This window comes from Pleurodeles waltl, chromosome 3_1, assembly GCF_031143425.1.
Source record: "Pleurodeles waltl isolate 20211129_DDA chromosome 3_1, aPleWal1.hap1.20221129, whole genome shotgun sequence".
Classification (NCBI taxonomy): domain Eukaryota; kingdom Metazoa; phylum Chordata; class Amphibia; order Caudata; family Salamandridae; genus Pleurodeles; species Pleurodeles waltl.
The window spans coordinates 84,972,346-84,989,212 of record NC_090440.1 but is presented as its reverse complement, the minus strand read 5'-3'; the positions used below and the strand labels follow the sequence as shown (position 1 = coordinate 84,989,212).

General features: G+C 46.4%; 1 protein-coding gene across 4 annotated transcripts in view; it reads left to right on the top strand.

The window, feature by feature from the left end:
* CTTN (cortactin) overlaps positions 1-16,867 on the top strand; it is a 195,661-nt gene that overhangs the window by 32,027 nt on the left and 146,767 nt on the right. For all 4 annotated transcript variants that reach the window (XM_069221879.1, XM_069221877.1, XM_069221878.1 and 1 more), the window contains exons 2-3: positions 13,749-13,832; positions 14,477-14,550. In XM_069221879.1, the coding sequence (XP_069077980.1) occupies positions 13,749-13,832; positions 14,477-14,550 (158 nt within the window). The remainder of the gene's footprint in view (positions 1-13,748; positions 13,833-14,476; positions 14,551-16,867) is intronic.

Sequence of the window (16,867 nt, the reverse complement as noted above, 5' to 3'; positions counted from 1 at the left end):
GGCGCAAAGATCACACCGCAGAAAACATGTCAGCCCTCAAAATCGCCACCCGCGAACACCACCAGCTGATTCACGCCACCAAAAGAGCATCCTTCAAAGAAAGGCTGGACAAGAATACTCACAACAGCAAAGAACTCTTCAACATCGTCAAAGAGCTCTCCAATCCCAACGCCAGCTCCAACTCCATCTCGCCCACACAAGAACTCTGCAACTCCCTCGCTACCTTCTTCCACCGAAAGATCACCGACCTACACGACAGCTTCGGTCCACAGACCCCGCCGACCACCACGGATCCCACAACCCCAGCCATCCCCCTCAACGCCTGGACACCCATCAGCGCCAAAGAGACCAAAACTACCATGAACACCATCAACTCCGGTGCCCCCTTGGACCCTTGCCCACACTACATCTTCAACAAAGCCGACGACCTCATCGCCCCCCCATCTCCAGACCATCATCAACTGCTCGTTTGCATCTGCCACCTTCCCCGAGAGCTGGAAACACGCGGAAGTCAACGCTCTCCTGAAGAAACCCACGGCGGACCCCAGCGACCTGCAGAACTTCCGCCCCATCTCGCTCCTCCCCTTCCCGGCCAAAGTCATCGAGAAGGCCGTCAACAAACAACTGACTAACTTCCTCGAAGACAACAACTTGCTCGACCCCCTCCCAATCCGGATTCCGGGCCAACCACAGCACGGAAACCGCCCTCATCGCAGTCACCGAAGACATCCGAACTCTGCTGGACAACGGAGAAACAGCCGCCCTCATCCTCCTCGGCTGCCTTCGACACCGTCTGCCACCGCACCCTAATATCCCGCCTCCGCTCCACCGGTATCCAAGGACAGGCCCTGGATTGGATCGCCTTTTTTCTCTCTGACCGCTCCCAAACAGTCTACCTCCCGCCGTTCCGCTCGGATCCCACCGAGATCTGCGGCGTCCCACAGGGCTCCTCGCTCAGCCCGACTCTCTTCAATGTCTACATGAGCCCCCTCGCCGACATCGCACGCAAACACAACATCACCATCATCTCCTACGCTGACGACACCCAGCTGATACTTTCCCTCACCAAAGACCCAGCCACCGCCAAAACCAACCTGCAGGATGGAATGAAAGACGTCGCAGAATGGATGAAACTCAGCCGCCTGAAGCTGAACTCGGACAAAACGGAAGTCCTCATCCTCGGAAACACCCCGTCCGCCTGGGACGACTCCTGGTGGCCCACGGCTCTGGGCAACACACTGACCCCCTCAGACCACGCACGCAACCTCGGATTCATCCTGGACCCCCTTCTCACCATGACCAAAAAAGTCAACGCTGTCTCCTCCTCTTGCTTCCTCACTCTCCGCATGCTCGAAAGATCTTCAGCTGGATCCCCACTGACACCAGAAAAACTGTGACCCACGCCCTCGTCACGAACCGTCTAGACTACGGAAACACCCTATACGCAGGAATCACCGCAAAACTTCAGAAACGTCTTCAGCGAATACAAAACGCCTCTGCACGCCTCATCCTCGACGTACCCTGCCACAGCCCCATCTCCGCCCACCGGAGACACCTGCACTGGCTCCCCATCAACAAAAGGATCACCTTCAGGCTCCTCACACAAAGCCCTCCACAACAAGGGCCCCGAATACCTCAACCGTCGCCTCACCTTCTTCTACACGCCCACCCATCTTCTTCGTTCCACCAGCCTTGCACTCGCCGCCGTCCCTCGCATCCGCCATACTACTGCGGGTAGGAGATCCTTCTCCTACCTGGCAGCCAAGACGTGGAACTCCCTCCCCACCCCCCTCAGGACCACCTCACCTTCCGGAGGCAGCTCAAGACCTGGCTCTTCGAGCAGCAGTGACCCCCACCCCTAGCGGCTTGAGACCCTCACGGGTGAGTAGCGCGCTTTATAAATTTGATTGATTAAACTGTATGGCTTTTTCAAACCCAGATTAGGAAAATCCTGGCAGGAAAGGAGCAGTTTTTCTTGGGTACATGGGATCTGGCTGATAATACAGATTTAGAAACACTTGGCAATTTTTGTTTTTAAGACTTTTTAGCAACAGTGGAAGACCATCGGGCTGCATCAATGGATGTCAGTTTGAGGTAGGAGTACTAGCAGTGCTGTCCCCGACTCTAACCTTTCTAACTTTGGATTTGGAGGCATTGTAGGCAGTGACAGGAAAAACAACCACTGGCCAAGTCAATTTGTTTGATATTTGCATGGGGTACTTACGATATTTGCAGATGAAATGCACGCCATACAAAACAACTCAATTGCAATAAAGCACAGAAAAAACAGTTGAAAAATAGATTTGTTCTCTCCAGTTGAGGCGGAAGTGCCCATCTAACGAGTCAATAGAAAAACAGCGAGACTTCAGTACCACTGTGGGCTGATCCTAAGTGTAATTGACAATGTCTCAAGCCACTGGCTAACTGTTATGTCCTGTGTGGGCAAGGGAAGCTTTAACTGCTGAACATCCTGTGTGGGCCAGGGATGCTTGCATATCCTGTGTCGGCGAGGGAAGCTTGCACTGCTGTACGTCCTATGTGGGCGAGGGAAGCTTGAACTTCTGTACTTCCTGTGTGGATGAAAAAAGTTTGCATGTCATGTGTCGGCGAGGGAAGCTTACACTGCTGTATGTCCTGTGTGGGTGAGGGGAGATTTTACTTCCCATGGCAAATGCTACAACCTTTTCAAATTACAAATACTTAAACTAGTGGTTTTGCCAACGCGTGTTTTTTTTAAATCTTGTACACAAAACCTTATTAAGATAAAAGGGACTGGTCCAAGGAAAAGTTTCCAACCTCTGTTGACTCACTCGATCTCAAGGGCATTCACCAGACCACGAGGTTAACTATAACTTTTGAAATGGTCATATGACATATTCAGCAACAGTGGGTCCGCAATTAAGCAGAGGATCTCTTTGTAGGCAACTGCTGACTCAAGTGAAGAAAATACAAAGCAAAAAAAAAAAAATTACAATAGCACAGCATAAACAGTGCAAGCTTCCCTTATCTACACAGGACAAACAGAAGTACAAGCTTCCCTTGCTGACACATGACATACAGCAGTGCAAGCTTCCCTCGTACACATGTTTAGCACAAGAGACCGCAGTGCGTTTCCCTTACAAACGGACAAATTACTGCAGATGTGCAAGCTTTGTGCTTCACTCTGACTTGTGCAGAACAAGCATCAGCAGTGCACGACTCTCCTCCATCCTGACCAACTACTGCAGCAGTACAAGCGTCCCTCGCCCACACAGGACGCCCAGCAATGGAAGCGTCCCTCGCCCACACAGGACGCCCAGCAATGAAAGCGTCCCTCGCCCACACAGGACGCCCAGCAATGGAAGCGTCCCTCGCCCACACAGGATGCACAGCAGTGCAAGCGTCTCTCGCCCACACAGCGTCCCTCACCCACACAGGACGCACAGCAGTGCAAGCGTCCCTTGCCCGCACAGCAGTGCAAGTGTCTCTCGTCCACACAGGACGCACAGCAGTGCAAGCGTCCCTCGTCCACACAGGACGCACAGCAGTGCAAGCGTCCCTCGTCCACACAGGACGCACAGCAGTGCAAGCGTCCCTCGTCCACACAGGACGCACAGCAGTGCAAGCGTCCCTCGTCCACACAGGACGCACAGCAGTGCAAGCGTCCCTCGTCCACACAGGACGCACAGCAGTGCAAGCGTCTCTCGCCCACACAGCGTCCCTCACCCACACAGGACGCACAGCAGTGCAAGCGTCCCTTGCCCGCACAGCAGTGCAAGTGTCTCTCGTCCACACAGGACGCACAGCAGTGCAAGCGTCCCTCGTCCACACAGGACGCACAGCAGTGCAAGCGTCCCTCGTCCACACAGGACGCACAGCAGTGCAAGCGTCCCTCGTCCACACAGGACGCACAGCAGTGCAAGCGTCCCTCGTCCACACAGGACGCACAGCAGTGCAAGCGTCCCTCGTCCACACAGGACGCACAGCAGTGCAAGTGTCCCTTGCCCACACAGGACACACAGCAGTTCTTGCTTCCGTTCCGCAGAGTCCCATCTGCAGCAAAAGTGCTTACCGTACACATGTACACTACAAACATGTTTCTCATAGAGAACAGATGCCTCAGCAGTGCAACATTTCTTCACACAGGTGGAACAGAGAGCAGCAGTGCATCATTTCCTTCAATACAGCATAGCTTCCTTCCTTCTATAGCAAAAAAAAACCCAAACTGGTAGTAATTTTCTGAAGGTTGTTTTATTGCCACTGGATCTTCCAGCTGTGTGTATATCCCTTCGCCCTGTAACTTTGCGCTGCACCAGACTTCCCATGTAAGAGAATTATCAAAGCAGTATTGGTTTTATTTGTGGTTTTAACTTTAACCTTCAAGCGTACATCAGAAAAGGTCCTAGATGCCTTTAAAGTTTTGGTTAGCCAGGACAGTCCTGGCAGAGTTCAGCAGTGGCAGGAGGAAACTGGGCTTTCCAACCCAGACTTCAGACTCATTGGCCTGAGTAAAGAGTGATGTATGCGTGTAGAGGGTTCTGCTATTAGTTTGTAATTACAGCTGATTTTAACAATTAGGCGTGTAGTGAATCAAGCTAGTTTCCCTTGAAGCAGCCTTCTGTATCCTGTTTTTTGTTTTGTACTTTTTAAATTATTTCCATTTATTTTTATTTATAATGAACAATAAGTGTTTTTTTTTTTTTTTCTTTTCTTTTCTTTTCTTTTCTTTTCTTTTCGGGGATTTTAAAGGTTGAGACATAGATTAGTTACTAGCGTGTTTGCTTTGAGCAGGTCTACATGGTCGCCTGGATGTCCAATGGGTCCTTGGTGTAGGATTGGGTCTTGGATACATTTTTACATTTGGACTGATGCCACCTCACTATTTCAGTTCATGCAGTGGCCACTGTTTCTTACACTCGATTGGTTTTAGTTTCTTCCCAGGCCACTAAAGTGGTGTCTTTAAAAAAAAAATATATATATATATATTACACCGTCCTCCATTTTCTAGGACTAGTACATCTTCTTTACCTTTTAGAATTGTGGGATTCCCGAGGCAGGAGTTCTAGGTCAGACCATATTTAACTGGATAAACCTAAGCTGAACCCTGGGAATGGCGCTGTCTTTGCGGCAATGGGCAGTGTACTGGAACTGGTTGAAGAGTGGCTGCACCTGCATGGCACTCCTAATGTAAACCCTGTGTTTCCCTTTTGTGCATAAAGTAATAGAAGTTCACCAATAATACTACTTTTATAATACTGTTTGGGGAAAGTAGAGGGGCAAAATGTTAAGAGTGCCAGCGTATCGCAGGAGACCAACTTATTAGCCATTCCTGGCAAATCTCTCTATGTAGACATGTATGCGGAATGTCTGGAAAGTGGCACCGTTTTGAGAGCTTCACATTCTCATTAAGAATGTGAGTATGTGTAGGTGTGGTGTGTCCCTTTTTTTTTTTTTTTTTTTTTTTTTTTTTTTTTTGTAATTTTTTTTTTGTATTTTTTTTTTTTTTTTTGTAATTTTGTTTTTTTTAATAATACTAACCAGAGTTTAATTCACTAACCAGTTCTGTAGGCAGTCGCGATATTTGTAGACTGTAACGGAATGGCAGCTGGCGGGGGAGTGTCTAAACGCACCTTAGGCTTTAGCGCTCTGTAAGCGAGTGGTGGTGGTGGTGGTCTTTCTTTTTGTCTTAACTGCATATGAATGCTCCAATTTAATTCCCAATATAGAAGGTTGGGGGCCAACTCAGAAAAGCATTTGAGTGCGGGAAGTAGGAAATCAGGAGGAGTGCTTTATTTGAGCCGATGTTTACCTGTGGGAGCCACCGGCACTCGTTGGGGTTGCCGGTCAGACCTTTGAGAGGAAAATACACAAAATGGAAAGACTGAGGAAGAGAAGGATGGGAAAACCGTCACAAAGGGAGAAAGCAGGCGCCTGTAAGAGTGATCTAAAATGAGGGGGAATGTGTCTGGTAGTGGATTAAAGGGTCCTGAGGAGGATTTAGGACTACGCATTCTTGGTATGCAGTGCACTGACCAGCCGCAGGCATCTGAACGGAGCCGGGTGCACCAACACATTCTTTTACAAGTTAAGGTTTAGAAGTACTTTTTTTTTTTTTTAACTTACTTTTACATACTTTTATGAGCCTTCCCTGAAACCTGCATCTCCCTATCAGTAAAAGTGCAAAGAGGGCACTGCCCTTTGTTTGTGCTAACAATGTATGCATATTCCCACTATAGACTATTGGGGGCCAACTCTGAAGGACATGTAACATGTAAAGGAACACTGTGTTACGTACTCAAAAATGCCTTTGTAAGTAGGTCCCTTGGACTTATATTTTTTGTCATCAGACTTTGAACCAAAGAAAGAGGGTGGAAGAGAAAGCTTAGAAAACCGTGACAAAGGGAGAAATGGAGATGAAAAAGTGTGAGATCAAAGGATTAACCTTGTAATAGATACTAGGTAGTCACAATGCAAAACCGCAAACAAATCGCTTTTCTCAGGTTGAAGCTGAGATTGATGTAAAATGTTTAAGTTGTAACCCGCTCACCTGGAAGGGACTATTTGTCCCACACTAATGCAGTGCTTTGGGCACGCCTTCACCTCATTAGACATATAATGTTAAGCGAGGAACTGAACTCCCTTTGTCTGTGGTTGGCTATTGTGTTCGGTCTCTGGTCATCCAATTTTGTATTTTTTATAGACGTTCTTTGTAAATTTGACAAAATATTTTAAATAACTTTTCAGCATGACCTGTACATCTATTTGTAAACATAAAGCTGTGGAACTAGTTCTTTACTCTTGAAAGAAGAAGGCCTTAGTTAAACAAAATTGCTTAAGGCCATGAGGCATCCTTGAGAACCTGACTGAGCACATACTCAGTGCCCCGTCTCTCAAGTGCTTACAGACAAACCGATAATTGACTTGAAAGAAGGCAGATAATTGAGGCTCTATAGAATTCTTTTCTCAGCTAGCCTAGAGTTGAAAGTTCTGTCCAGGAATTCTTCAGTTGGCTGGATTGATTGTTTCGGCTACATTTTCAGGTGATATCGCTGTGTTCATGGTATTCGTGTAATGGTGGAAGCCACATCTCCCACAGTACGACAGACTTTGACATTGGGCCGTGGATCCTGGTTGTGAAGAAAAGAGAAAACCTCATTTATTGCAAAGTCGAACAACCTATATCCATAAAAGTCATATCTGGCTCTGCAACTTGTATCCTTTGGACACCTTAAACACCATTTCTACAGGCAGGTAGAGGTTGGTTCCTCCCAGAAGGCTGCGCCCCTAATACCCATTCCTAAAATAAGTGATAGTAATTTACTTGTCACTTGCACTCTTTGATTCAACAGCAGAAAAATCAAAAGATGAAAAGTAAATGTTGTTTGTGCTGAAGGCATCATTTTGCCTACGTAAGCAAGTTTCAGATCTGAAATAGGCACTGCGTAACAGTGGTTGTCTTTTTTTTTTTACGTTTACAATTGTTATGTTTACAAAACTCCACTTAGTCCTGGAATTTATTGATTTGCGTTGTTCCGTGTCCAGCTCGATTGATTGGACTCTGTGTGGGACTCCTAATTACCCCCTGGGATGTGTGATATTGAGTAAGCTTTGCTCGTGTTCTTATGGTCAGAAGTGGAACCCCCCCCCCCCCCATCTCTTACAGTCATGCTTAGTGTTGAACAAGGATAAGTTTTAGCTGCATTATCCTTAAACTTATTTATGTAGTATGTCTTTGTGAGAAGGTAGCCTCTTTCTAGCCTTGTTACCCCCACTTTTGGCCTGTTTGTGAGTGTATGTCAGGGTGTTTGTCACTGTTTTCACTGTCTCACTGGGATCCTGATAGCCAGGCCTCAGTGCTCATAGTGAAAACACTATGGTTTCAGTATGTTTGTTATGTGTCACTGGGATCCTGCTGGTCAGGACCCCAGTGCTCATAGGTTTGTGGCCTATATGTATGTGTCACTGGGACCCTGTCACACAGGGCCCCAGTGCTCATAGGTGTGCATGTATATGTTCCCTGTGTGGTGCCTAACTGTCTCACTGAGGCTCTGCTAACCAGAACCTCAGTGGTTATGCTCTCTCATTACTTTCAAATTGTCACTAACAGGCTAGTGACCATTTTTACCAATTTACATTGGCTTACTGGAACACCCTTATAATTCCCTAGTATATGGTACTAAGGTACCCAGGGTATTGGGGTTCCAGGAGATCCCTATGGGCTGCAGCATCTCTTTTGCCACCCATAGGGAGCTCTGACAATTCTTACACAGGCCTGCCACTGCAGCCTGAGTGAAATAACGTCCACGTTATTTCACAGCCATTTTACACTGCACTTAAGTAACTTATAAGTCACCTATATGTCTAACCTTTACCTGGTAAAGGTTAGGTGCAAAGTTACTTAGTGTGAGGGCACCCTGGCACTAGCCAAGGTGCCCCCACATTGTTCAGAGCCAATTCACTGAACTTTGTGAGTGCGGGGACACCATTACACGCGTGCACTACATATAGGTCACTACCTATATGTAGCTTCACCATGGTAACTCCGAATATGGCCATGTAACATGTCTATGATCATGGAATTGCCCCCTCTATGCCATCCTGGCATTGTTGGTACAATTCCATGATCCCAGTGGTCTGTAGCACAGACCCTGGTACTGCCAGACTGCCCTTCCTGGGGTTTCTCTGCAGCTGCTGCTGCTGCCAACCCCTCAGACAGGCATCTGCCCTCCTGGGGTCCAGCCAGGCCTGGCCCAGGATGGCAGAACAAAGAACTTCCTCTGAGAGAGGGTGTGACACCCTCTCCCTTTGGAAAATGGTGTGAAGGCAGGGGAGGAGTAGCCTCCCCCAGCCTCTGGAAATGCTTTGTTGGGCACAGAGGTGCCCAATTCTGCATAAGCCAGTCTACACCGGTTCAGGGACCCCTTAGCCCCTGCTCTGGCGCGAAACTGGACAAAGGAAAGGGGAGTGACCACTCCCCTGACCTGCACCTCCCCTGGGAGGTGTCCAGAGCTCCTCCAGTGTGCTCCAGACCTCTGCCATCTTGGAAACAGAGGTGCTGCTGGCACACTGGACTGCTCTGAGTGGCCAGTGCCACCAGGTGACGTCAGAGACTCCTTGTGATAGGCTCCTTCAGGTGTTAGTAGCCTTTCCTCTCTCCTAGGTAGCCAAACCCTCTTTTCTGGCTATTTAGGGTCTCTGTCTCTGGGGAAACGTCAGATAACGAATGCATGAGCTCAGCCGAGTTCCTCTGCATCTCCCTCTTCACCTTCTGATAAGGAATCGACCGCTGACCGCGCTGGAAGCCTGCAAACCTGCAAACATAGTAGCAAAGACGACTACTGCAACTCTGTAACGCTGATCCTGCCGCCTTCTCGACTGTTTTCCTGCTTGTGCATGCTGTGGGGGTAGTCTGCCTCCTCTCTGCACCAGAAGCTCCGAAGAAATCTCCCGTGGGTCGACGGAATCTTCCCCCTGCAACCGCAGGCACCAAAAAGCTGCATCTCCGGTCCCTTGGGTCTCCTCTCAGCACGACGAGCGAGGTCCCTCGAATCCAGCGACACCGTCCAAGTGACCCCCACAGTCCAGTGACTCTTCAGCCCAAGTTTGGTGGAGGTAAGTCCTTGCCTCACCTCGCTGGGCTGCATTGCTGGGAACCGCGACTTTGCAAGCTTCTCCGGCCCCTGTGCACTTCCGGCGGAAATCCTGTGTGCACAGCCAAGCCTGGGTCCACGGCACTCTAACCTGCATTGCACGACTTTCTAAGTTGGTCTCCGGCGACGTGGGACTCCTTTGTGCAACTTCGGCGAGCACCGTTTCACGCATCCTCGTAGTGCCTGTTTCTGGCACTTCTCCGGGTGCTACCTGCTTCAGTGAGGGCTCTTTGTCTTGCTCGACGTCCCCTCTCTCTGCAGGTCCAATTTGCGACCTCCTGGTCCCTCCTGGGCCCCAGCAGCGTCCAAAAACGCCAAACGCACGATTTGCGTGTAGCAAGGCTTGTTGGCGTCCATCCGGCGGGAAAACACTTCTGCACGACTCTCCAAGGCGTGGGGGATTCATCCTCCAAAGGGGAAGTCTCTAGCCCTTGTCGTTCCTGCAGTATTCACAGTTCTTCAGCCTAGTAAGAGCTTCTTTGCACCAACCGCTGGCATTTCTTGGGCATCTGCCCATCTCCGAGCTGCTTGTGACTTTTGGACTTGGTCCCCTTGTTCCACAGGTACCCTCAGTCAGGAATCCATCGTTGTTGCATTGCTGATTTGTGTTTTCCTTGCATTTTCCCTCTAACACGACTATTTTGTCCTTAGGGGAACTTTGGTGCACTTTGCACTCACTTTTCAGGGTCTTGGGGAGGGTTATTTTTCTAACTCTCACTATTTTCTAATAGTCCCAGCGACCCTCTACAAGGTCACATAGGTTTGGGGTCCATTCGTGGTTCGCATTCCACTTCTGGAGTATATGGTTTGTGTTGCCCCTATCCCTATGTTTCCCCATTGCATCCTATTGTAACTATACATTGTTTGCACTGTTTTCTAAGACTATACTGCATATTTTTGCTATTGTGTATATATATCTTGTGTATATTTCCTATCCTCTCACTGAGGGTACACTCTAAGATACTTTGGCATATTGTCATAAAAATAAAGTACCTTTATTTTTAGTATAACTGTGTATTGTGTTTTCTTATGATATTGTGCATATGACACTAAGTGGTACTGTAGTAGCTTCACACGTCTCCTAGTTCAGCCTAAGCTGCTCTGCTAAGCTACCATTATCTATCAGCCTAAGCTGCTAGACACCCTATACACTAATAAGGGATAACTGGGCCTGGTGCAAGGTGCAAGTACCCCTTGGTACTCACTACAAGCCAGTCCAGCCTCCTACAGTCTTCCGAGTGTTGCCAAGGAAAAAGCGTAGTGATGCTCATAGTACCCCTGGTTCCTTTACTTATATTTGTGGCTGTGACTGTATTTTTCAAGCCTGTTTGTTACTGTAGCAAGCAACACTTTCTATTAATAAAGGTATGGACATAAGCCCAAGTTTTAACATCCACAGAATTTTTGTACTCGCCTGCATAATACGTGAAGTTATACCACACTTGAACTCTGGCAGGCTCTTGAGGGTCGGTCGCAGGGTATGGGTAGGGATGTAGGAAGTCCAAAGCCCTGTCTCTTGGATCCAATAACTGCTGCTCAAAGACATCCAACAGCCAGCTTACATCTGTCCCCTGGGGACATAGCACCCCAAACCAGCTGCTGGAGCCTATTTTAGGGAAGAATTCCAATTTCCTTGTTGGAAATGATTCCGAGTGACTCTTGTGTATTCCTGGAGCATCACATCTTTTCTGCTCTGGAGTTGTTTATGGTCTAGCACTGGTGATGCTGTTTGCTGTCTACATTTGTGAGGAGTCAGGGCACTTTCTCTAAATAGTTTGAATTTTTCTTCTTCTTTCTATTATCATTATAGATCTGCAGAGGAATATTTGGATTGGTTCAATCAATATTCTCTTTTTAAAAAATGATAACCTGAAAGACGTGAAATGTGTGTTTTTTTTTTTTTTTTTGTGGACCATGTGTTGGTGTCACTTTTCAGTTAAATCTTCGAAAAGTGACTTTAATTTATCTTGGATGAATACGAGGAAAGTATTTGGATTTTTGTGCACTTTTCACCATGGTCAATTAAAAAAATTGTCTTTTAATGTACACATGTATGTGGTATTTGTATACTTGAATTACATTGAATAAGCAGAGTGCCTTTCTTTTACTTAATGTATTATTAATAGGAGAGTTTCTCTATTGATGGTCACATTTTTAATTCTTACCTCTAGGTGTAGGGATGGCACCAGTTGAGAGGGCCACACACCTTGGGTGCATTTCTGCCAATTCTTATATGGTTCATGTAGCTCCTAAATGGAGGTATGCATTACTTCATGACACCATATTCGTACCCAGTAAAATTAGTGCTCCACTAGAACTTTATAGACACTAGGTTTAACCAGTGCCGAGTTACTGCCACACTGATCCATTTTACTGGTTGGCAAGGTTAAATTGTTAAATTCCTGAATGGATTGCAGTTGTTGGTGTACTGCACACAAGCTGGAGTACCTGCCATGCATCTCCATTGTTGTTCGTGTAAGAAGCATTGGCAAAGCCAGTAGGTCTCGAATTGGCTTTGTCAGTGGTTTTAAGCCATGCTTGCACAGCATCTGCAGAGCCCCATTGTTCATCCTGGACCAATAGCTAAAAAAGAAAAGTAAAATGCACAAAAGCGTGTGGTCCACTTCCCCCCAGCAGGCGAGTGGGGGAGCGGAAATGAGGAGAGATGTGAAAGTGATGGGGAAAGACTGTAGAAGACTCGAAAGCAATGTAGTGGAGGGCAGGAATGAAAGCAACATGGAGGTTGGGAGAAAGTAACACAGAGATAGCAGGTGGGAGAAGCTATGGGGAGAAGCACACGGGAAATGAAGCAACACTTGAATGCAAGAGGAGAGACGTACACACGGGAGGCATCTTGGAAACACACACACACTAAAATGGAGTGCTTCACACAAAAGAAAAAAAGTAGTGCTTGAGAAGCAATCGGGGATTCCCGCCAATTGTAAAGAGGCAGTGCTCCATGCACGAAGGGACAAACCCGAGATTGGCAAGCTGGGACGCGAATAAGAAGTAGGCAAATGAGTGAGATGTAAGTAATGGGCGGGCTTCAAGCCCCTCAGTTCTTGGTAAGCCACACTATGCCGTGCAATGGACAGGGCAAATGCTGTCTGAGAGGCTCGACCTAAAAAGGGTCTTGTTTTCTCCTGCAACAGAAATCCTAGATGCGCATTACTTTAATCATGAAATGCAAGTTCAACTAAGTGGGCTTGTTACTGTAGCAACAGATTATTTCCTTGGATTTCCTCAACCTTTCATTCCCGCCAGATCCATAAAATGATTTTCTAGTTTAGGTTGGTACAGGTGGCACCTGTTGCGTATAATGCATAGTAACTGAAAGGCTAGGGACCTGATTTAGATCCGGGCAGATGGGCTACTCCAACACCACGGGGACAGATATCCCATCCGCCGAATGTAAATCTCATAGGAAATAATTGGATTTATATTTCATCGGATGGGATATCTGTCACTGTTGTGACGGAGTAACCCGTCCACCAAACTCTAAATTCGACCCTAAAGCAGTAACCACTGTATCGTTGAGGTTCTTATTCAGACTTTCTGCAGGCATCTCTGCAATTACATTTGGTGCTTATGTTCAGATCTGCAGAGACGGTGTCTTGAAGTGTCTTCGACTGTTTTGTTCTCTGTAACTGGGCCTGCTTCTGTCTTTGCCAGAACGGTGGGAATCACAGGGTACTGCAGAAGGGCGTCTGCATGCATGGGTCGGTAAGCCTTTTACGTTCAGAAAAGCCTGGGTCTTGAAACCCAGGTGTTCAGTGAAACTCCTGAATCAACTGTTAGGCTTTTCTTCCTTAATCCTTCTTGGATCGCTTCCCCGATCAACCATATTGTTACTACGATATCTTGGAAATACCATTCACAAATTATAGTAATTTTGTGAGGATGTACCTAGCATTGACTAACACGCAGCAGTAAATCAGGGTGACTTCTAAAGCATCAGGGACCTTTTTCGAAGGGGTTGCAGTAAGCTGAAGAGCTCTTTGGCCTATTTTGGTCCTTAACCTCAGCCATATGGTTTGCACAGATATATGGTATAGGATATCTCCTGGTGAAAGGAACCACGAATGATGCATCTTTCTGACTCTACATCTTGCCTTACAGATGTGGAAGGCATCCGCAGGACACTCCTTTTCGGTCTCCACAGAAGATGGAGCAGATGACTGGGAGACTGATCCTGATTTTGTGGTAAGTACTTGTTCAGTTTTAAAAATGTTTAATGCTTGTTACCTATATTCACTTGGAGGTAGCTTAAAAAATCTCCAAAAGCCATATCTCTGATTTGGAGCATTATCTGGTCCTACATGGACACTGTTGAAGATCCACTCAGGTCATTTTTGATGACTCCTTCATCTCACCTCTGCCCTGTGCTACTTTCAATGCTTGGTGCTAGTGCGGCTTTGCAGTATTATATGTACTTCAACAATTGTGTAGCCCTTTAAGTGTTCTTGTTTTTTTTCTTGGACGCCCTTTCAGTGTGTGTGGTAGGAAGCATGTTGACCATAGTATGCCTTGCGTTGGGAGAAGCACATGTGGTTTCAAGACTTACTTTGTAGATCTACGCATATAATTGTGAAGTGTTGAACGAGATGCAGCTCAGCACACCTACTTGTCACTTTGCATAGATTATCTGCAGCTTGCTTCATGTTGGTGGGAAAAGAGAGCTGTTTGGATCACAGTATGGTCAATTTGTGGACAATGTGGCATCTTTCGAGAGCCAACGTAATCAGAATGATTTGGTGGGCGAACTATTTCTAAGTATTTGTGATTTGCTCCTCTCCTGTTACAGCACTTCCTATTGCTCCTCTTTTAACTGATGCCTATTTTTACAGAACGACGTGAGTGAGAAAGAGCAAAGGTGGGGGGCGAAAACCGTGGAAGGATCCGGCCATCAAGAACACATAAAGTAAATATTTTATTGATCCTTTGCATGTTCCTCTGGTCTTGTGAATGTTTTTAGTTCTTGAGCACACTTGGATCTGTCACTTGCATCTGTCTAACATTCTGCCACCCTGATGCAATCCTTTGTAGTGCCATGAAGTCTTAGAGCTTAGGCATACCTGCTAAGTATTGTGTAGGATAGAAGAACTCCGGTGTTTCTCCAAAATACCATTCTACTTCAGATTCCTGATTACAGGAATTACATTTCCGACTACACCACTTTTGCTTCTATGTATGAAATGTCATTTCTGACCCACAGGTATGATCTCCAGTGTTTCCCAAATAATGGGGTGGGTCTCGCTTCTCAACTGCTACACTGTCTTCTCACCTATCTCCCCTGATAGTAATTGGTGCTCTTTAGTTGGGTCTCGCCAAAAAACAGCTGTTGTCCAAAAGCTCAACTATTGACTATTGGTATTTGTTTAAGTTATTTGCGGAATGCATGATCCTTAGCTCCATAGCCTTCCGTAGAAGGTTACATTGGGCTTCAGTGGTAATCTTTCCGCTGTGCTGCTATCCCCTGAAGTTTTTTTTGCCCACCACCACATAGAAATGGGGGCCATCTAGCCAGACAACCACCCCCTCCGGACGCTGTCTGGTACCAGCTCACTCGTATTTCAACTTTGACAATGCTTGTTGAATCGATTCACAGCATTGGCAAAATCAAACCTTTCCAAAATGGTTGTCTGGCAGCTATCTTGTAACTGAGCTTAAAAAAAAAACTATTCAAACTTCGTTACAAGAGGACTGGCGTGAACACGCATGCATGTATAGTGTTATTTCTTGGGGGCAAAAAAAGGTTCAGTTGGTAAGCGCCTAGAAGCGAAGGAGAGAATTGTTGGCAGCCGCCCCCGCTATATTCTTCATCTAAAAGTACCAGCAGAGTCCCTCAGGAGGGCACGACCTAGTGGCAGCCAAGTCGGTGGCAATTGCACCATTCACTGTGTATTGTGCTTTATCCAGAATCTTCCATGGCATTCCCGCCAGTGCCTTCTCCGCATATTGATGCCAGAGAAGCCTTTTTAACCTTTATAATATAGCAGCAGTGCTGTGGTCAGTTGCCTGGACTGCGATGCCATTCATTAGTGTATGCCGGATAAGACTGAGCTGTGTAGAACCCATTTTAGGTCTCGCCTACAGACTGCTTCAGCTGTCTGTTGTTGAAGACCTCTTGTGTACAACAGTAACACTTTGAGTGGGCTTTAGGTCAGGCAATTACTTATTAATGTTCGACTTTATGAATTGTATACGCTTGTTTCTTATTCAGTGCCTTTCCTTCCTTTTGTGATTCTCTCCCAAGAGCATGGCCGTTTTACATTGTTTCTATTTGGATGAGTTGCATCCATCCACTGCTTATATTTGGATAGATACAATGTCTAGTTCTGCAGTCCTTGGGACTTCATGTGTCTCTCCTTTGTATGTTAGATTTGTTTTTGTGTTTTGTTATTTTAGCAATTTGAGGGAGTGCATATGCATTTGCTGTAATCCTCCAGACCACTTGTTCCCCCTTCCTATCACAACTTCTGTTTGCTACCTCATTTCCTATTGTTCTTGCACCTCTTCTTGCTACGAGATCTATTTTTCGTTATGCATTTGTTTTTTAAATTTTAATTCCCCCACCTACTCAACTGTATGCTTGCTCCCCTTTGTGTTGGTTACTCGGTCATCCCATTCTGAGGACATGGTAGCTGCACAATGCTGCTGGGCCATGCTTTTCTTTTTGAGGTTGTGCATTTTTTTTGTTTTTGTTTACTTTTCCAATTGAAAATGTTAAACCACAATACTTCAGATTGTCTGCTGGTGCATCATTATATGTGCACACCCCGGTGGCCGTGCATGCTTTGTACTGCACCGGTGGCCATCGTGGAACTGGTTCTCGCAAGCCGAAAGCATTTCAATTTAGCCCCTAGTGCATGAGTATATGTCGTTGCACACAGACCTCCATTTGTAACTTTATTTTTATTTTTTTAACAATTCTTATTTTTCTAATGTCCGTTGTTAAATTAGTTGCGCTGGAGTGTTTTTACAAACCTATATATCATGGGGTATTTTCTCTTTCTAGTGACATGGCGTACACATGTTGTCTATCACTAGGATGTTATGCAATGCATGCTTTCTGATTTGCGTTTTTTTTTTATTTTTATTTTTTAAATCTGGGTGTTGCCTTCATTTGTTATCGCTGGGGTGACTGCTTCCTCTGTCTCTCTCTTCATGAAGAGTGTATGTTTGCACACCAGTCTGTTGGGAGATGTTGTGTTCTGTCGCTGTCTTAATTTTCAATA